This window comes from Eleutherodactylus coqui, chromosome 3 (assembly GCF_035609145.1).
Source record: "Eleutherodactylus coqui strain aEleCoq1 chromosome 3, aEleCoq1.hap1, whole genome shotgun sequence".
NCBI classification, from domain to species: domain Eukaryota; kingdom Metazoa; phylum Chordata; class Amphibia; order Anura; family Eleutherodactylidae; genus Eleutherodactylus; species Eleutherodactylus coqui.
The window spans coordinates 246,613,305-246,636,164 of record NC_089839.1 but is presented as its reverse complement, the minus strand read 5'-3'; the positions used below and the strand labels follow the sequence as shown (position 1 = coordinate 246,636,164).

The 22,860-nt window shown below is 44.1% G+C and overlaps 1 protein-coding gene across 4 annotated transcripts in view; it reads right to left on the bottom strand.

The window, feature by feature from the left end:
- The window catches only part of NTNG1 (netrin G1), a 276,714-nt gene that overhangs the window by 162,412 nt on the left and 91,442 nt on the right, over nucleotides 1-22,860 (bottom strand). For all 4 annotated transcript variants that reach the window (XM_066594726.1, XM_066594724.1, XM_066594727.1 and 1 more), the window contains exon 2: nucleotides 1,004-1,644. In XM_066594726.1, coding sequence (XP_066450823.1) covers nucleotides 1,004-1,644 — 641 coding nt within the window. The remainder of the gene's footprint in view (nucleotides 1-1,003; nucleotides 1,645-22,860) is intronic.

The following is a 22,860-nucleotide window of genomic DNA, read 5'->3' as shown; positions in this document are numbered from 1 at the left end:
TCCATCCACAGAGCATACCTAGATAAGCTGTTAATCCTCGCTTGGCAAGAACATGCACCCAGGAGACATGAGGATATGTTGCTTGTATTTATTCTCTTACCTGTCCTGGATATTGTATAGGGAGAAGTTATATCCAACGCACGGAGTGTTTTAGGCTTAAGCAATGAATAACACTATCTCAGATATACATGGATTGGTACAACAGGGCCTGCTGTATGTTGGATTTATGTATCCAAAAACATACTAAGTCTCCGATTACCCAAAATACTTCTGTATTCTCTGTAGGAAGAGTAGAGAGCTATAGGATGGGTAGATAGCCAATTGAAGCCATGGAAAACAAATAAATACTTTTCATGTTGCCGTTCTTGAGGGTTGTAGTACATATGTGCATCATGCAAATCTTCAATGAACCTGATAATTTTATGGAAGGTGTATATACATAAGACATAGGGGTGGTATTGGAATGGCAAACAAAGAAAAATTCTATTTACGCTGGTCAGGATCCTTGGTTATCAGCTGATTACCTCCAGGAAAATGGGGCTGGATGTCATCTTCGGCGTCGGAGGTGGAAACATCATAGAGGGCTTCACTCCCACTGAAATCAATGGGAGGACTGCCTCCTATTAGACTTCCTTGCTCAATCCCTGGGTCAGGGCCGGAAGTGTAATAGGAAGCATCAGCCCCATTAACTTCCACTAGAGTGAAGCCTTCTATGATGCTTCTGCCTATGACCCCGAAAACGATGTCTGGCCCCGCTACACTGACAGTGGATGGGCAATCTGTTGATTGATGGTGATCCCGAGCAGCAGGTCCCCGGCGATCAATAATATTTGCCTGGAAAACCCCTTTAATCTAGTCAGGGCTACAGCTTAAGCAGTAAGAGCCCAGACCCTAGGGTTTGAGGGTGTTCAAAACATTTCTTTCTTACTTAAAAACATTGCATTCATTTGCATAATATCCTTTTATGCCACCGCCTATTGAACTTCACATGATATATGCCTACCTGCCATATATTTTGATGTCTGATATAGCATAGAAATATCTTCCTAGGTTTCTTTCATCAACAAAAGTGGCTCCTGTAGCAGGTTTAAGAAGCCTAATCCTTAAATCAGTCACTGTGAAGAAATCCCGTAGGTTTTTGGTGGTGTCCAGCTGACTGTAGAGTGAAGCCATATTATGAAGACGTGGTCCAGCAAATATTGCAAACCTATCTTTGATTTCAAAAGATATAGTTTTCGCATGTGCTGCGTAACCAGTGGAATATTCTTCTGTGCATATAATGTCTAGGACTGTATTCGCAGTCAAGTCTTTCACTGACTTAGGTTCCATTCTAAATGCATCCAAGCAATCAGCAGCATAAAATTGGTAGGGTTGCCATGTTACACCATAATCCAGAGATTTTTCTAAAATCATCTTCTCGGGTCTTCCAGATTCGAAGGTAATTGCTATGTTTTGTGTAAGCTCAATGGTCTTATTCCAGGACAATGTTATATTGATCTGTAGGGGAGTGGGATAGTTCTTCCATGTCACAGACTGCCAAAAAGTGCTGGGATTTCTGCCTTCAGAGTCAAACATGAGTTCGGAAGGGTGGGCAAGCTCCTTAGTGCTGGCGTCACATTCATTGTTGCACATGTATGGATTGCCCTGAAATGATAAAAAGTTACATTAAACTAAAAAAGTATTCTTGGGGAATAGAAAAGAATATTAAATCATGTTAAGAGTGACACATTATATTCAACATGAACTCACCAGGAGGTCTAATTTTCATACCAATCTGGTTTAAATGCATCAGTTTTATGTATAGAAGTAGCAACCAAAAAAATAGTCGTCACCACACAATGAGGAAAGCTGGTAATGAGGTGCACATTGTGTAGGACTTGCAGAGAGAAGGACGCAACTGAAAAGAAGAAGGGCTGCAAGCATATAATACCAGCACTAGGTCCCTTGTGGTACTCATTCCAATAACATTTTGCATATGATATTCCTCTAGGTTTTCTAGAGTGTTGGTGTTACTCGCTTGCAGCTCTATTCTTTTTAGAAGGGAAAAGTAGACGATTGTTACAAGTAAAAGCAATTTATCTCTTCAGGAAATATTAGAGATATTAGAACTTGGTGCATTTTGAAGAAATGTTCCTTCCTCGGGTTACAAAATATCGATGCAAAACATGGTACCTGTAATCTGAGGTCTCGTAATCTAATAGTTGTCTACTTTTTCTTTGAGCATACTGTACTTTCTGCATGCGCATCCATCTAGACCGACTGTAACATCAGCCTTCTGATATCTAATTACTTAATGTATTTCTGAAAATTTTTTAAAGTGACCCAATTCCATCCTGAGACTGAAGTATATTAACGGCTGGTGTGCTTCTCTGCTGATATCCCTCTGATTTGCGGATTACAGAACCTGTTTACTGCTGTCAAAGATGGCCATGACAACTTTCTAGCAACTTAATAGTCACTGTGCACTGTTTTCTGATTGGCCAGCACTGATCATGTGAGCAGCTCTGGCCTATCAGAGAGTAGGTATAGTGAATTAGTGATGTGGTTTGCATGCCTGTCTATCAAATGTAAGCCCTATTACCGGACCTATGCTGTCGTCCTGGGAAAGTATTGGCTAGAGACTGCCCAAAACTCTGCCACCTTCCCTGCAGTGAGGCAATGCCCCAATCTGCTCAATTGCCACTAAGACCTCATTACATGTGTCTCTGCCTTTTTCTCTCAGTTTGAGGGCTCATGTCCACAGACAGGTCAGACTTTGCACGTAAGACCCTGCGGTCAAGGACCCTGCTTACCCATGCAGATGTTCTTTTTTCTCTACTGCGGATGTGTGCGGAAGTGTCGGCTTGTGCACCGGCGCACATGCACAGTAGAGTTTTTGTTAACAAACTCCTACTTTCCCATGGAATCCACAGCCCGTCCGCAATGTCAATTGCGGACGAGCTACAGATCGAATGGCTTCCATTGACTTCAATGGGACTCATCAGTGTGGGAACCACACTGAAATGGAGCATGCTGTGATTGGATTTCTGCACGCAAAGGTCGGTAAATCAAATCCACATGCTTTAATTCAGTTGCGGACGCCCATGTTTCCCTATGGGTCGCTTGAACAGTGGGTCATCTGCGCGGGTGCCCCACGTGGATTCCGCAATTTAAATCATTGGGCCTTAAGCTGCTTCCTCCTATGGGCAGCATATAACCTGATCCCTCAGTAAGTGGATAATCTGTCTCACTTCCCCAAATGGATTTTAGATGGATTTCAGGGTGAATTTCCATTGTAAAAATACTGTACAGTGCCTAAGCGCCCCTTTACATAGGATAAACTGACAGGTGCAGATGACCTACAGGTGAACTAAGTAATAATTGTTCCTGCGCTTTTACACATGAATGAACATCATCACTCATTGAATGGAGGCGGAGCAGTGCAGGGATCATTCCAGCCCGCCATGCCTCTATTCACAATAAACAGGCAGTCCTTCATAAGTGAACGACTGCCTTTTTACAGGGGCCAATCCGTCAATCAGTGTGCAGAAACTGAATAACGAATGAGAAGCGAATTAATTCCTGTTTGTGGGCATGCATTTACACTGAAGGCTAATCGTTCAGAGTCCTGCTAGATGCTGGAATCTGAATGATTTATCAGCCCATGTAAAAGAGCACTAAGTGCCTATTTAAATCCTCACAAGTTTTGTATTGAGACCTTCCACCATGTTCATAGCTTGTCTCTGGACCTATTCTATTATCTCAAGGTATTTCTCTCAATTACGTGCGCAGAACCATTTTCTTTCCTCAGTGTATCAATATTAGAAACAATAGCCAAAACATTCTACTGCACTTCTTAAACTAAAGTGAAGTTTCAGCAATGCAAGACTGCCTTTAAAAAGATCAGCGGCAATTAGCTCTCTCCAGAGGAGGCCGAACAAGCAGATTCTGATCCTGATGCTTTATTTACAATACGCCTTTATAAATAAATTGTGTTGAAAAAGAACAGAGACAGCATATTGATCTTTACGTGAATCTTCCATTATATTTTTATTAAACAATGACATTTTGTTTTTCCCGTATGTACACACAACTACAAGAGGGGATATTGTATTACTTGGCTAGTACTGTAACATAAAGCACAACAGAGCAGCAATGGTTTACCTCTTCCATGCCAGATACATTTTACTGATTGGAATCAAGGAGGATGAGTTCCCTTTGTCTTTTAGATCTTCAGTTCACACAAGTTTTTGTTTTAAACTGCAGTTTTTGATGCGGTCGCTTTTTAGCCAAAGCCAGGAGTGGATCCATTAAGAAGGAGAAGTAAAAATCATTCCTCTATAAATCCCATATCTTTTGAATTCACTCCAGGCTTTGGCTAAAAAAAAAGTGCATTTTTTCCAAAAAGACCTGTATGAAAAAACACCTTATATGAAATTTGATGCTCATTAGAACACAACATAGAGTTGGCTTTCAATACTTAATGCTTACTTCTTAATTGACATTATCCTTCTTATGCAGGACTTATTTATACACTGATACAGCCTCATGTTTAGAAATAGCATGGAGGTGACATTTGGGACCTTTATACTTTTTGGCAAAGTGCCAGATTATAACTTCTTGGAAATAGTGTTGGCAATGGCCATACCACACTATCACAACTTCCTTGCGGTTGGATTGATTTATTGGACTTGAGATAGCTATTTAGCCTCTATATTCAATTGCTATTAATCTTTATCTGCTTGCTATATTTCCTTATTTACCTACAGGGGGGTGGGCAAAGATATGGAAACACCGTACGAAATGCATGCCTTTAATTACACAGGATTACAAATCATATTTTAATAAGACATGTAGAGACTGATTTTAAGTGGAGGTGATAGGACACAGATGCTGCCAGGCAGAAGTGAATATCTGCCCAAGCAACAAGGTTCCATTGGTCAGGTGTTTGAGCCAACAGTTACAGCCAGCTGGCTCCCAAAACCACTCAGAGCAGGGCAAGAGGTGAAGTAAGCACAAATTTGTCGGGAAAGCTCTCAGCCAAGCAGGGGTGAAAAGGGCAGCTCCATGCTCATGATTAAAATCCCATGCATTTCGTATGGTGTTTCCATATTTTTGTCCACCCCCTGCATATAGTAAATTTCTCCAGGATCTTGTTGCAGCGGTTCTGGGATCGCTTCCTTTCTAAATAATCTGGTACAGATTTTGTATGTGTTTCTCTATCTTCTGGCTCTGGTGAGAGTGGTATTAGATGAGACATGCTTGGCCTCACTTGTGGGTAATTTGTCAGGTCTATTTAGTCTCTCCTGGTGCTTAGCTGAGAGCTGTTTAATCTCAGTCTTCCCCTGGCTTTGGGTGAAGTCAGAGCTTGGAGCTGGATGACCTGTTTGCCTGAGTCTTCTCAAAGCTGAGCACAGTGGTGGTTATCTTTTCCTCTAATTTGCTTTGGTTTTCTTCTATCCCACTTAGGGTCAGCTAGTGGCTGAGGTATGTGACCAGGTTCGCCCTTCTCAGGGCAGGTTACCTGCGTATAGGCAGGTCCCTTCCCTGGGTTAGGTTACATAGGGACAGTGTTTTCCTTGTGGCGGTTGCCTGTATTGTTTACCACTGTTTAGTGTGCATTTGTGTGAGTATTTCAGGTTACAGATCCAGTGTGTCCTGTTTGGATGTGACAGATCTTTACCTAGAAATGGGAACATATGAGGCCATCACATGTGGGCATCACATCTGACATTTTATGCATCATTATCTTTTCTTTCTCCAGTTACAGTTTTCACAAGTGAAGGTCTTGAGTTTATTTTCATACTGGTGCTAATCCAGCTATTAGTGTAGATTCCAAGCCTGGTTGGAAAACGATAATGAAAGTCCATACTTATGTGTTTTGTAACACAATGCAAAGCCGAATGCCATCGTACATTATCCTGAAAGATTATTATTTTTTGTGAAGTGTGATAAAAGGCAAATAGCTGAATAAAGGGCTATCTGTTTAGTTTTTTTTCTTCACAAAGGCAAGGATATTCCATTGTCGTTGCGGTGCCATCCAGCTGTGTACTCGTACACTTAAGTAATATTGTGAGCAGTGCACCAATGAATTATACATTATGCCCTCAAAAGGAATACATCATCTTTCCCCATCTGATCACATGATGTTACAAGTCGACTTTTGTTCTTTGTTAATACCCTTTTGTCAGAAAAATTGTAGAAACATCATACAACCTGACTGCTTGTCATTTACTTGGTTTTAATGTTCAGAAACACTACAGTCTTTTGTGATATATTGAAACACCTGCAGACACAGCATTTTAGGGGGTTTTAGCTTATTTGTAGTGTTTTTTATGGTCAGTGGCATTTTTTACATAGAGGAACATACTCTGGGTATAGCTTTTTTGCCTTGATGTTTTTTTTTCCATAGGCTGGTCCAGAGGACACAGAAAATGCCAGGAAAAATACAACATGTACAACATGTCAAAAAATATAAATCTTCACCAAAAACACTTGTAAAAAAACACCATTAAAAACACTTGAAATGTGCTTTTGTCACAGCATGCCAACCACTTGCTGCCACTACTCCTGCTCTGCCTGCCCTCAGTCCCTACTCTCGTGGCAGAGGCTCCGCCCCCTTCTACACTCAGGCTTCTTATGCTGACCGTAGGGCACGCGCGCTCCTGGCTTGTTTCTTGCACGGTCAGTGTGCGCCCCACTATTACCTCTTCCTCCAATCACCTGCTGGTCCTGGCTATATTAGGCATCCTCTCCCTTAGGAGTGCTTCTAAGCCATTTGGAATTTCAGCTGTGTAAGTCTGTTCAGCTTGTGTTTGTGTGCTCCATTGATTTTCTGACTCCGATCTGTTTCTGACAACTTTAATCTCTCCATTCTCGACCTTGACTATGTTTACTGGACTTTGCTCTCAACTTACTGCCTGCCCCAACCCAGATCATTTGCTATGTTTGAACCTGTTCTATCAGCTCAGACTGTTGCCTGTCTATCAGTTCTATATATATAAAGGCGAAAGCCCTCACTGGCTGACTGGCTAACTGACTCAGTGGCTGACTGACTGACTGACTAACTCACTGACTGACTGACTAACTGACTAACTGACTAACTGACTAACTGACTAACTAGTTGACTGACTGACTGACTAACTAACTCACTGACTCAATAACTGACTGACTAACTGACTGACTGACTGACTCACCACTAATGCTCTAACTTCCCAGAGCCATACAAACTTGAAATTTGGAGCGACCATTCTTTAGGTCGTAAATAGGATAAGTAAAGAGGTCACAACTTGATTGTTTAATTCTAAGTGCAAAAGTAAGTGACCCCCTATGTAATGTAACTAATAATACCCATCTGTACCACACAAACCTGAAATTTGGCACGACCATTCTTTAAGTCATAAACAGATTTAAACTAAGTGTGTGTATATATGGTGTCAGGGGAAGGGACGGTGTCTATTTCTGCCTACTGATAAGTAATAAATACATGATTGTTTCAACAATTACTGGCAGACATTTTGGATCCCCATCTTTATGTTGCACGTCTCCATTAGTTTATATAGACTTGCTTATATCTGTTGGGGAACCCTGTAGGAAATAGTTAATTACTAGGCAGTGGTATTCACAAGAGAAAAAGCCACATTACAAAGTGTCCATTGATGGGCTGTCTGTGTAATATACAGGCTTTAACCTCTCAGATGATCCTTGTAGCTGCTTAGACCGCGAGCTTATAGAAGAGGGCTCTGAACGATAGAACCGCACTCACCTCTATTGACTTCCTAAGGCTTTCTTACTTAATTCCCATTCGCTTCAATGGGACCTCTGGAGATAGAAGTCGATTATGTCCGCTGCTAATACTTTAAGCCTGGTGACACATACAGTCTTATTTTAATCAAAAATGCTAGGTTTTGGCAGTTGTCCTTTTTTGTCAGTTTTTATTATTGTGCAAAACATTGCAACCAGAGTTAGCCATAGTTTAATAGGAAATCATGAGATGCAATACACAAAATGCAGATTTTGATGTTTTTTGACCTTTTTTGTTACCTCTACAGAAAAAAACATTAAAAAATGCACAGTTATTTAAGACAAGCCACCCACAGATGCCATTAAAAAAACACACCGACCAGTTAAAAATATTGCTGTTTTTTACCAAAAAAAATCACCAAAAATGTATGTGTGTAGGATGCTGGCGAGGTTGCTTACAGATGGGTGGATTTAGCCCACAATCTACACTGCAACACGTGGTAAATTCTGCACCAAAATCCATGGGCGAATTTTGATGTGGAATTGAAAATGGATTAAATCTGCCCACAATTCCACATCAAGATCCGTGGGGCTAACCAGGGATTCAGACACAGAATTCTGCAGCATAGCTTAAGCTGTGTCTTGCAGTGCGTCCTGGCGGAAGAATTCTGCCTGTGAGAAAGCACCCTTATAGGGTATTTTAATATGGCCTTTCTAAATCCTACAACCCTTTTTGGCTAGAAGAGTCCGACTCCTCATTGATCAAATCTGGGAAACACAAATAAACCGACTCCTTCCATCTTGCAACCACTCCCAATGCAGTTTGAAGTTTTGCTAAGCGGTGAAAGTTATGAAAACTGAGTTGTGATAGCTTGCTAATAGAGATGAGTGAGCATACTCACTAAGGGCAATTGCTCGAGCGAGCATTGCCCTTAGCGAGTACCTGCCGGCTCGAGACAAAAGGTTCGGGTGCCGGTGCGGGGGAGCGGTGAGTAGCGGCAGTCAGCAGGGGGAAGCAGGGGGGAAAGAGGGACACAGCTCCCTGCCCGCCACCGGCACCCGAACCTTTTGTCCTGAGTGGGCAGGTACTCACTAAGGGCAATGCTTGCTCGAGCAATTGCCCTTAGTGAGTATGGTCGCTCATCACTAGTTGCTAAGGACAAAAAGATTCTTTTTCCCATTTTTGATAAATGAGGACCATTTTTTTTTGTGTTCATGGATGAAATTTCCACCATTTATCTGTTGTTCTCAAATTTTGCCTCGGTGAGCGGGAACAGTGTGTGGCTATGATAAACTGTATTTGTGAAAACCTATTTCCTTGTGTTGATTTCAACCAAATGTAGGCTTATCCATCACAGGACATGAGGGAAACTCAGCAACAGATAAATATGGTTCTACGAGGGTTTTCTTACAAGCAGCTAGAGATGAGTTTTGACATGTCTTGGAGAGAGATTAAAAAACTGTCAGGGTGAAGACACCGGTGAGGTGGCAAGAAAGACGAGATTGTCCTTCAGGAAGAAGGGAAAAAAAACGGAAAAAAATTAAAAAAGAAGGCCTCTTGCTCCTAATTTCATCAGCGAAATGCTTTTATTGAAATCAATACCAAGCAAATTAGAATCTCAGAGCAAATGTGAAGAAAATCAATGAGAGGCAGGTGTTATAGTGAGGAGGGCGAGGACTGTGGGTGGATTGATGGGCTGACAGCCATTAAAGAAGGAATGCCATAAAGGCGCACCATAGGCGTGGTAGGTCACAAGGCACACTGTTTGAATCATTGCATTACAAGGATTAGAACAGTTGTGTTCAATATTATTTGTTCACATCAGTCACTAGCAAGACTGAATACAGATGGAGCAGGCATCATTGCACTAGATATTGGGCTATGGTGAAGGATGAATTCCCTCCAGAGTAATAAGCCAACACATACAATTTAACACCAGTAACACAATTTTCCACTCCATATAATGGCAAGCTACAGTATGAATCTATCAATTGTTGCTTCATTCTATGCTACATTCATTTCTATATATACTTAATTAAATCTGTTCTGCAGTGTTCTTGTGAGAGTAATGTCTTCTAAAGAAGTTATACTTTTATGGTTTTACTATATATTATTGAGTTTATTACTGACAGGATATATTCACACGTCACAGATTTGTTGTAGATATTTCTGCATCTAGACATCTGTTCCACATATCTGAACATGGCTATTTATGCAGCTTGTGCATGGATTTTCTGCATGCCTCATTCAACAAATGGGGCAGTGGCAAAAATTCCCGCTACAAGTTGTCACGTCTAGTATGACTAGTCAAATGACTGAAGGTGACAACTTCCAAACACAGGGTTAAAACTGGTGGGTTGGTGATGCAGGTCTTTCTGGACTAATGAGGAGTACTCAGACGAAAAGCAGGGAGGAGCTCAGAATTTGGCAAATTATTTTACCAGAACTGCCTTTCAAGTGGAGTACCCATCCTGAAAAGAGTAACCCCACTGTAGGAGAAAGACCAAATACCAGGCTAAGGCATACTGAAGACACCTGGCACTAAACTACGGAGACTAGAGAAACAAAAATGTATATAACTGCACTGAATTACTGCTCAACTTGGAAGTGACAGTGCTGTTGGCACCATGACACAAGTCTGCCAAGCGGGAAGAGCTACTTTCTTTGTTGTTTGAAGTGTTAAATTATGTATTTACATTTGTACCTTGAAACACATTCCTACTTGATGAAAGAATTCATGATGGGTATTTAGACAAAAGTCATATTATGTGTGGCAATTATTTCTATTAGTCCTTAGCTTAGGAGTTCAAAACTCAATTGAGTATTCGGAAATGTACTAACAAATAGTGCCCATACACCTTCAATAGCTGTTGGTTGAACACTCATTTGGCTGCAAGTTATTTCTCAGAACACCCAAGTACACTTAAACATTCAGTTTGGTCAAAAGTTAGTATATTTTACATGAGAAGAGTGCAGAAAACCACAGCTAGGCAACTCTGGTGGCAACTTATCTCCAAGAAGAACAAAAGGAAATTAAAAGTGCCGAATCCCTCCTTCCCCCAACATCATCTGTTGCAGGAAAGTCCGTAGACTCGGCATTACACATATGACAATCAGCTGACCACAGTTTTATATGGGCGTTTTAATATAGCATCTTGCACTGTGGGTAGGGGCATAGCCATAAGGGGTGCAAAGTTAACAGTCACACCTGAGCTCTGGTGCTTGAGAGGCCCCAAAGGCCCCTGTGGTACATGAAGAAGGCATTATTCCTAAAAACTGCACATGGTACAGAAGATTGGGTCCTTGTTACAGATTTCGCATTTGGGTCTGGGTGCTAGATTCTTTAAGTTAAACCTCTGACTGTGGGTAGCTGTTAAGTTGAAAGAGGTCAATGAAGTATAACTAATTGCTGGGGGTTTTTTGCTTAAAATTTTTTATAAAAGGCTACAACATTGACTACTGTAAACGTTACTGCCAGTGTTTGTCATAGGGCGAGATCAATTCAGTGATAACCTGATTCTTCATTTAGTTCAAAGCAATTATCTATAGCAAAGTTATTTCAGGTTAACTGTATCTTGCACATCTATTAACTTTTTACCATAATGGAGCACCCATCCTGAAAAAGGTGACCCAACTGTGGGAGAGTGACCACATACCATAAGCTGATATACAGTGACAGTAAATAGGAAATCTTTGTAATTGAAATAATTGGATGGATGACCAATTGCTCTATGTGCTATTAGCACTTTTTCTACTATTTATATGGTTTGGACTTAATCATAATATACATGAGAGTAGCTGTGATTGTCGTAACTTTCCTGACTACATAATGCGATCATTAATATTGAGTAAAGAATGTAATATGTGAAATTAAATCTTGAAGACTTGATAATTAGAACGATCATTATTATGAATGAGAAATGAACATTAAACAATTACTCAAAGGTTGAAACAAATGGAGGATGTCATATTTTTCATTGGAAGTCCTTGGATTCCAATTCCCATGAAAATGTGATACTCCAAATGAATATAAAATCACTATATCCGATTTTTACAATACTAAATTCTCACCCTGCTCGCGTAGGACTGCAGATTTTATCAAAATAGGGGTTATTTAGTTTAGAAAAAATATGGTTAAGCGGCCATTTAAAACCGATGTATAAATATATCAGGGTTAATAAAAAGATCTCTCCCACAATCTATTTATACCTATGACTAGAAGGTTTGTACACCGACATAGAAGGGGGTTCTTTACTGTAAGAGCAGTAAGACTATGGAACTCTCTGCCTGAGGACATAGTGATGGTGAACTCACTAAACAGTTCATGAGGGGCCTGGATGCCTTTCTTGAGTGTAACAGTATTGCATGTTGTAGTCATTGACTACTTCAGAAGGGTTGTTGATCCAGATATTTATTCTGACTGCCAGATTTGGAGTTGGGAAAGAATTTTGTTTTTTACCTAAAATTAGGAAAATTGGGTTTTATTTGGTTTCCTCTAGATTAACATTGTAATAGGCTGAACTGGATGAACATAGTGTATGTCTTTTTTCAGCCTTCCATACTATGTTACTATTTTGCAGAATCATACACCTATTTAAGGTATAAAAATAGGGGTTGACTAGTAAAAATAAGCAACAATTGTAAGGTCTGTGCATTGTACTTTAGGTTCCTTATTATTACTCTAATGTGCTGTAAGATGTTTTGTACCCCAACATCAGGTAGCCATAAACAGATTAGTGTTGGCCAGACCTTCAATTTCTAGCAGCGGCGGCCGACCAGCTAATGTGCATGGTGATGTCCTGATGCTATTCTGATGCTATCAGCAGATGTCAGGAGAAAGAAAGGAAGGGCATGTTGTATTTCAATATGCCCAATCCTTTGTTTTTGAAGGAAAAATGTTTCCTCCTTCCTATCGAGAACATTTCTTTCTTCATTGACTGAGCAGAGCTTTGAAGGTGGTGGGGGTGTGGCACATTAAGCCAAGAACTCTCTAAATTCTGTGACAACCCCTACTATTGATCCGTTTTGGTTTCACATTGTATCTCTATGTGTCTTTAAGTTTATATATTGGCACAGAGTTTATTTTCTTATAGATTTATATGGAATCCATAAGAAAAAAGTGTCATGCTTTAATACATATTGTATTATGGAGCTATTCCATCTACAGGAGAATATGGTGCCTCAGGTGTAGCTACAGGGAGTGCAGAGACCCTGGTGCCTCAGGGGGGCTTCTGACACAGTAGATTACACCCGTTTTACAAATAACAGATGGTATATAGGCCGTCTTTTTGCACATTTTGTATTCTGACCTTATTCTTTCAACCATAGCTATAAAACATAAATTGTCTAGAATATACCTATTAGGAATAGTCCTAAGCATATTTGTAAGACCAATATACCAAAGCCCAATTTATGACTTGCAATGACCACGGTTGTAAGCACTAAGTTTGTATGGAGCATGTTGGTCTTTCACTCATATTATTGTGGATCGGCGAAACTCCGGAGTTCAACTACTTGAAACAGGGAGATTTATGAGGGTGTTCAAAAGTGACATTCAAACTTGTAAAAACAGTTTTAGACCTTCTCAATTCTCCTTTATACTATATAGCCCATGTTTTCAAAATTTGACATTAATTTCATTATTGATTGGGGAGGTACTAATGTCTCAGACAGGTCATTGCTGTTTATACACTTTGTTCCTACAATAACTAGTCCCATTTTTTTCTCTTTCCTCTTCTGTCTAATTAAAGTATGTTTAACTGTCCCCCGCTGCTGGGGTGAAAGGGTTATATATTAATACACACACAAAATCCCTCTGTTCACATATACACAAATTCCTGGCTACAGATTTTAATGAAGTCTGCTCTCCCTGTTAAATATTTCATACACATATTTTATGTCGCTGAATTTTAAAGCAAACAGATAAAATGAAAGAATTCAGCCTTAATGCCACCCTTGTGAACTTTCCCTCTTTCTCTCATTTCCAGAGTTTTTTCATCAACCTTCATCAACAACTTGGGTTAACCCTCTCAGAAGCTATGGAAGCAAGGATTTCATTGAAGTGAAATTACCGGGGGAATATATTTTTCAGGAAATCTCAGAACTTTGCTTCGATTATAAAAATCTCTTTTCCAGCATTTCTCGGTAATATGGCTCTCGAATGGAAGCAGCAAGTAAATCTTAATAAAGCATGTGATACATTCTCTTGTAAACTGTGTAAAGATACCTAAGGCTGTTTACTAAAATTGAGTTTCTAATCTTTGCAAGTACATACAAGACTAATGTGCTATCTAATAGCTGCATGGTTTTCTAGGATTCTTCTAATCTGAATTCCAAAAGATAGAGTAAAATATTATTTATAACTATTATTAGATATTTTCAAAAAACTGCTTTGTTATTGGGGAAGACTGATCCAGTTTTGTAAAGGTAAGGACACAAGTTGCCACTAGAAATGAGCAAGCACGCTTGTTTAAGGCTGATCAAGCATCAGTCTTATCAAGTAACTGATTACTCGACCGAGCACCATGCGGGGGGTGGAGATGGGGTGGGGTGTGGGAGAGATATCTCTCTCCCCACTGCCCCCCGCTGCCCGCCCGCATGGTACTCAGTCGAGTAATCAGTTACTTGATAAGACTGATGCTCGATCGAGCATCAGCCTTGAACGAGCGTGCTCGCTCATCTCTAGTTGCCACTATTTGTCATCTACATTTTGAAGATTGGATGAAGATGTAATCTTATCATGTTGCTTTGGGGTCATGTGGACATCCTGTTGGGCTATTACAGCATACAGTATGACATTATGGCCAATAATAGAGTGGCTAATTCTATTAAAACCCTTGTGGTATCTTGATGCCACTGAAGTCTTATGTGGTATACTGCCCCTCAATGCCACTGTATGTCACTTAATTCTTGCTGTTCATATAGTGCCTTTATTGTAATTAGAGTCCTAGAAAACCTTAGGGTTCCTTAAAGGTATCTCACGGGTTCACAATATGAAAATATTTATGGAAGTAAAAGTTCAATGTGGCATTGGTGAGCCTTAACCTACATTTTTTTTCTCATCCATGAATTAGACACAAATGCTAGCTTGGTTAAAGGGGTGGTCTCGCGAAACCAAGTGGGGTTATACACTTCCGTATGGCCATATTAATGCACTTTGTAATGTACATTGTGCATTAAATATGAGCCATACAGAAGTTATTCCACTTACCTGCTCCGTTGCTAGCGTCCTCGTCTCCATGGTTCCGTCTAAATTCGCTGGCAGCTTGCTTTTTTAGACGCGCTTGCGCAGTCCGGTCTTCTCCATTCAGCACGAGCCGCTTCAGTGTGCTCCCCGCTACAGCTCTTCTGCGCATGCGCAGACGAGCTGTCACTGCTCGGGAGCGCGCTGAAGCGGCCATTCTGCACCATCCTCTGTTAGAGGAAGGTGCAGAAACTGGAGCTGCCCAGCGGAGAAGACCAGCCCAGCCCAGCCCAGCAGCCCCGAGAAGCCTCCCAGGTAAGTGATGGGTCGGGGGGGGCTGCCGCTGCGCCGGGCTGCGCCGGGGGGGGGGGGGGGGCTGTCGCTGCGCCGGGGGAGCTAGCGCTAGGCCGGGGGGGCTGTCGCTGCGATGGGGGGGGCTGTCGCTGCGCCGGGGGAGCTAGCGCTGGGGAGCCGGGGGCTAGCGCCGGTTACCTGCTGTCTGGTCGGCGGCTGCGGGGCGTCTGGTCGGCGGCTGCGATGCGTCCGCTTGCCATGGAGACACAGCTGGCGGCGTCTCGGGAGCGCGCACGTCGGGCTGCAGCGAGCGACTGGGAAAGAGCCGGCGGCCATCTTGAGGAAACTTTTATAACTTGCTGAAACGCTGGAACGGTAAGTACGAACCAGCTAGAAATGTCATTTACAGGGGGGCTTAGTAATGTGTGTTTAATGGGGGGGACTGGGCAAAAAAAAAAATTAACTGCTTCCTCGAGACATCTCCTTTAAGACAACTACAATAAACCACTCGCCCCCCTTTTGAAGCTACAGATGTAGTAAATGTTAACTTGACATTTAATGCATTATAAGTGGAGATGAGCGAGTATACTCGCTAAGGCACATTACTCGAGCGAATAGTGCCTTAGCCGAGTATCTCCCCGCTTGTCTCTAAAGATTCGGGGGCCGGCGCGGGTGACAGGTGAGTTGCGGCGGGGAGTGGGGGTGAGCGGGGGAGAGAGAGAGATCTCCCCTCTGTTTCTCCCTGCTGTCCCCCGCCGCCCACCAAATCTTTAGAGACGAGCGGGAAGATACTCGGCTAAGGCACTACTCGCTCGAGTAATGTGCCTTAGCGAGTATACTCGCTCATCTCTAGTTATAACTCAACTAAAATGCTGTAAATCATGTTATCACAATGCACAAGTCAGACTAAAATTTGTAATCATAATAATCCTAATGTGAAGACGATTAGCAACACAAAACGACTGTTTTGCCTTCCTCTGGATCAACACTACAGGAAAATATGTTAAAGTACAATGAATTACTTTTTCTTTTAACTTTATTGACTAAGAACAATGTTTAAGACATGTAACATAGTATGTCAGGCTGAAAGGAGACAATGTCCATCTAGTTCAGCCTATTTCTATCCCCCCCTTGTTCATCCAGAGGAAGGCAAAAAAAAAACCAATGAGGCAGAAGCCAATTTAGCCCATGTGGGGGGAAAAATTCCTTCCCAACTCAATAATGGCAGTCAAAATAATAACTGGATCAACGTTTTGAAAGTTCCCACCTGAATACAAGGTCCAGATCAACAATTCCGCTGGTTATTTAATGTCTATATCCTGTAATATCATAGCCCTCTAGAAGAGCATCTTGCCCTAAAACTCCTTTATCAATTTTACCATCACCACTTCCTCATGCAGAGAGTTTCACAGTCTCACTGCTCTTACATTAAAGAGCCCCCTTCTGTGTTGGCGATGGAACCTTCTTTCCTCTAGAAGTAGCGGATGCCCTCTTCTTACCATCACAGTCCTGCATATAAACAGATCATAGGAGAGATCCTTGTATCGTCCCCTAATGTATTTATACATAGTTATTTGGTCGCCCCTTAGCCGTCTTTTTTCCAGGGTAAATAATCCCAATTTTGAAGCCTCTCTGGGTATTCCAGTCCCTTCATTCTGTTTACTAATTTAGTTGCTCTTCTTTGAACCCTCAAGCACTGCTACATCTTTCCTGAGCACCGGTGACTAGAACTGTACATAGTATTCCATGTGAGGCCTGACAAGTGCCTTACATAGTGGAAGAATAATGTTCTCGGCCCTCGCCCCTATACCTCTTTTATTGCACCCCAAGACTTTGCTTGTATTGGCAGCAGCTGACTGGCATTGGTTGCTCCAGTCTACAGTCAACTAGTACCCCCAAGTCTTTTTCCATATCACTTTTCCCTAGCAGTACCCCATTTAGTGTATAAATCTTACATTTATCAATAAAAAGTTTCATTTGCCAGTTTTCTACCCAAGCCCCCAGCTTATCTAGGTCCTTTTGTAGCCGCACATTGTCCTCCATCGTATTAATTATCTTGTATAATTTCATAAAATCTGCAAATATTGATATTTTACTGTGCAGCCCATCTATCAGGTCATTGATAAATATATTGAACAGAATGGTGCCCAATATTGAGCCCTGTGGCACCCCACTAGCAACGGTAGCCCAATCAGAGTACAAGCTATTTATTACCAGCCTCTGCTTTCTATCTCCGAGCCAGTTCTTCACACACATTTTCACCGAGCCGGAACTGTCTCATTTTATATATCAACCTATTATGCAGATAGCATTATATGTTTCCATTTAATTTACCATATATAGTAGATGAATATTAATTGAAGAAATCCTTTTTGGTTTAGGTTTAGAGATGAGCGAACGTACTCGTCCGAGCTTGATACTCGTTCGAGTATTAGCGTGTTCGAGATGCTCGTTACTCGAGACGAGTACCACGCGATGTTCGAGTTACTTTCACTTTCATCTCTGAGACGTTAGCGCGCTTTTCTGGCCAATAGAAAGACAGGGAAGGCATTACAACTTCCCCCTGCGACGTTCAAGCCCTATACCACCCCCCTGCAGTGAGTGGCTGGCGAGATCAGGTGTCACCCGAGTATAAAAATCGTCCCCTCCCGCGGCTCGCCTCAGATGCATTCTGACAGAGATCAGGGAAAGTGCTGTTGGTGCCGGAGCTGCTATAGGGAGAGCGTTAGGAGTTATTTTAGGCTTCAAGAACCCCAACGGTCCTTCTTAGGGCCACATCTAACCGTGTGCAGTACTGTGGAGGCTGCTTTTTGCAGTGTTGCACTTTTTTTTTTTTTTTTGTATATCGGCCGTGCAGAGCATTGCGTCCTGCAGTAATTTTACATACTCCAGGGCCAGTAGTGGTGAGGCAGGGACAGAAGACATATTTAGTGTATATAGGCAGTGGGCCTTTCCAAAAACATTTGGGAAAAAAAATCTATTTGGGCTGCCTGTGACCGTCCTCAGTGTACTGGGTCTCTGCTCGGGGTAGTGGTCCTAATTCATACGCAGCCAGCTAAGTGTTACAGCAGGCTTGCGCAAAATTCTTTCCTGCCTCTGTGTTGCCTGTTACATCACCGCTGTATTCCTGTCCACAGTGAAACAGTCTGCAGTAATTTTACATTGTCCAGGGCCAGTAGTGGTGAGGCAGGGACAGAAGACATATTTAGTGTATATAGGCAGTGGGCCTTTCCAAAAACATTTGGGGAAAAAAATCTATTTGGGCTGCCTGTGACCGTCCTCAGTGTACAGGGTCTCTGCTGGGGGTAGTTGTCCTAATTCATACGCAGCCAGCTAAGTGTTACAGTAGGCTTGCGCAAAATCCTTTCCTGGCTCTGCTGTGCATTCCGTAAGCGAAGTCAGCCTCCAACCACAGGCCAATAAGCGGCACATTTAATTACAGCTTTCTGTTTCTGCACTACTGGTAATACAGCATGCTGAGGGGTAGGGGTAGGCCTAGAGGACGTGGGCGCGGGTGAGGACGCAGAGGCCCAAGTCAGGGTGTGGACACAGGCCGAGCCAGTGCGGTGGCCAGGGGTAGAGGCAGGGCCAGACCGAATAATCCACCAACTGTTTCCCAAAGCGCCCCCTCGCGCCATGCCACCCTGCAGAGGCCAAGGTGCTCTAAGGTGTGGCAGTTTTTCACAGAGACGCCTGACGACTGACGAACAGTGGTGTGCAACCTTTGTCGCGCCAAGATCAGCTGGGGAGCCACCACCACCAGCATGCGCAGGCATATGATGGCCAAGCACCCCACAAGGTGGGACGAAGGCTGTTCACTGCCTCCGGTTTGCACCACTGCCTCTCCCCCTGTGCCCCAACCTGCCACTGAGATCCAACCCCCCTCTGAGGACACAGGCACGAGTGCCTACCGGCCTGCACCCACACCCTCACCCTCACCTCCACTGTCCTCGGCCCCATCCTGCAATGTCTCTCAGGCAGCATCCAGACGTCGCTAGCGCAACTGTTTGAGCGCAAGTACGCCGCCACGGACCCGCACGCTCAAGCGTTAAACGTGCACATAGCCAAATTGATCAGCCTGGAGATGCTGCCGTATAGGCTTGTGGAAATGGAGGCTTTCAAAAGCATGATGGCGGCAGCGGCCCCGCACTACTCGGTTCCCAGTCGCCACTACTTTTCCCGATGTGCCGTCCCAGCCCTGCACGACTACATCTCCCGCAACATTGTACGCGCCCTCACCAACGCGGTTACTGCCAAGGTTCACTTAACAACGGACACGTGGACAAGCACAGGCGGGCAGGGCCACTATATCTCCCAGACGGCACATTGGGTGATTTTAGTGGAGGCTGGGACAGAGTCAGAGCCTGGGACCGCTCACGTCCTACCCACCCCCAGAATTGCGGGCCCCAGCTCGGTGGTGGTATCTGCGGCGGTGTATGCTTCCTCCACTAAACCACCCTCCTCCTCTTCCTACGCAACCTCTGTCTCGCAATCAAGATGTGTCAGCAGCAGCACATCACCAGCAGTCGGTGTCGCGCGGCACGGCAGCACAGCGGTGGGCAAGCGTCAGCAGGCCGTGCTGAAACTACTCAGCTTAGGAGAGAAGAGGCACACGGCCCACGAACTGCTGCAGGGTCTGACAGAGCAGACCGACCGCTGGCTTTCGCCGCTGAGCCTCCAACCGGGCATGGTCGTGTGTGACAACGGCCGTAACCTGGTGGCGGCTCTGCAGCTCGGCAGCCTCACGCACGTGCCATGCCTGGCCCACGTCTTTAATTTGTTGGTTCAGCGCTTTCTGGAAAGACCCACGCTTGTCAGACCTGCTCGGAAAGGGCCTGGTTGGCAGACATCTGCCAGGTCCTTGGAAACTTTGAGGAGTCTACCCAGATGGTGAGCGTCGATGCTGCAATCATTAGCGTCACCATTCCTCTGCTATGCCTCTTGAGAAGTTCCCTGCAAAGCATAAAGGCAGACGCTTTGCGCTCAGAAACAGAGGCGGGGGAAGACAGTATGTCGCTGGATAGTCAGAGCACCCTCATGTCTATATCTCAGCGCGTTGAGGAGGAGGGGGGAGGAGCATGAGGATTAGGGAGAAGAGACAGCTTGGCCCATTGCTGAGGGTACCCATGCTGCTTGCCTGTCATCCTTTCAGCGTGTATGGCCGGAGGAGGAGGAGGAGGATCCTGAAAGTGATCTTCCTAATGAGGACAGCCATGTGTTGCGTACAGGTACCCTGGCACACATGGCTGACTTCATGTTAGGATGCCTTTCTCGAGACCCTCGCGTTACACGCATTCTGGCCACTACGGATTACTGGGTGTACACACTGCTCGACCCACGGTATAAGGAGAACCTTTCCACTCTCATACCCGAAGAGGAAAGGGGTTTGAGAGTGATGCTATACCACAGGACCCTGGTGGACAAACTGATGGTAACATTCCCATCCGACAGCGCTAGTGGCAGAAGGTGCAGTTCCGAGGGCCAGGTAGCAGGGGAGGCGCAGAGATCAGGCAGCATATACAGCGCAGGCAGGGGAACATTCTCCAAGGCCTTTGCCAGCTTTATGGCTCCCCAGCAAGACTGTGTCACCACTCCCCAGTCAAGGCTGAGTTGGCGGGAGCACTGTAAAAGGATGGTGAGGGAGTACGTAGCCGATTGCACGACCGTCCTCGGTGACACCTCTGCCCCCTACAACTACTGGGTGTCGAAGCTGGACACGTGGCCTGAACTCGCCCTGTATGCCCTGGAGGTGCTTGCTTGTCCTGCGGCTAGCGTCTTGTCAGAGAGGGTGTTTAGTGCGGCTGGGGGAATCATCACGGATAAGCGTACCCGCCTGTCAACCGACAGTGCCGACAGGCTTACACTCATCAAGATGAACAAAGCCTGGATTTCCCCAGACTTCTCTTCTCCACCAGTGGACAGCAGCGATACCTAAGCAATACGTAGGCTGCACCCGCGGATGGAAGCATCGTTCTCAATCACCATCAAAAACGGGGACCTTTTTGCTTCATCAATCTGTGTATTCTATTCATCCTCCTCCTCCTGCTCCTCCTCCTGAAACCTCACGTAATCACGCCGAATGGGCAATTTTTCTTAGGCCCACAAGGCTCAGTCATATAATTTTTGTAAACAATTTTTATACGTTTCAATGCTCATTAAAGCGTTGAAACTTTCACCTGAACCAATTTTTATTTTAACTGGGCTGCCTCCAGGCCTAGCTACCAATTAAGCCACATTAACCAAAGCGATTAATGGGTTTCACCTGCCCTCTTGGTTGGGCATGGGCAATTTTTCTGACGTACATTAGTACTGTTGGTACACCACTTTTTTGGGGCCCTCGCCTACAGTGTAATCCAATTAATTTTTTGCCCACCTGCATTACAGCTGACGTTACATCAGCTGTGCTGGGCACTGCAATGGGATATATTTATGTATCGCCGGTGGGTTCCAGGGAGCCACCCATGCTGTGGGTCCACAGGGAGTTGTAACTGCATGTGTCCACTTCTAAAGAACCCCAGTCTGACTGGGGCATGCAGTATGGGCCGAAGCCCACCTGCATTTAATCGGACGTTACCTCAGCTGTGATGGGCACTGCAATGGGATACATTTATGGGTTCCAGGGAGCCACCCATGCTGTGGGTGCACACGGAATTCCCATTGCAGAGTTGTACCTGCCTGTGACTATTTATAAAAAACCGCGGTCTGACTGGGGCATGCAGACACCTTGACAGAATGAATAGTGTGTGGCACATAGGTTCCCCATTGCTATGCCCACGTGTGCAGCTCCTGATGGCGGTGGCACAGGATTATATTTCTCATTGCTCCTGTACAGCATTGTGGGCTATCGCCCCGCCCCTTTTAAAGAGGGTTGCTACCTAGCCGTGCCAAGCCTCTGCAGTGTGTGCCTGCGGTTCCTCCTCATGGCAGACGCACTTATAAATAGACATGAGGGTGGCGTGGCATGAGGGCAGCTGAAGGCTGGGCAGGGACAGTTTGGTGTGCGCTGTGGACACTGGGTCGTGGGGGGGGGGGGGGGGTTGGGCAGCATGTTACCCAGGAGAAGTGGCGACGGAGTGTCATGCAGGCAGTGATTGTGCTTTGTTGGAGGTAGTGTGGTGCTTAGCTAAGGTATGCATTGCTAATGAGGGCTTTTCAGAAGTAAAAGTTGTTGGGAGGGGGGGGGGCACTCTTGCCGCTATTGTGGCTTAATAGTGGGACCTGGGAACTTGAGATGCAGCCCAACATGTAGCCCCTCGCCTGCCCTATCCGTTGCTGTGTCGTTCCCATCACTTTCTTGAATTGCCCAGATTTTCACAAATGAAAACCTTAGCGAGCATCGGCGATATACAAAAATGCACGGGTCGCCCATTGACTTCAATGGGGTTCGTTACTCGAAACGAACCTTCGAGCATCGCGATAATTTCGTCCCGAGTAACGAGCACCCGAGCATTTTGGTGCTCGCTCATCTCTATTTAGGTTACATTGGAAGCTTTGTATCTGTCTATGCTGTGCAATCATTACCAAAGTTTCTTAAGGTCTCAGCAAAACAGGAAGTTTCCTTGTGTCCTTGAGCCAACCTAAGGGGTTAACCATAAGCCAATACTCTAAACCTCAGCTCATGTGCAACAAGACTTGATACATTGTTTTCCTCCACAATTAA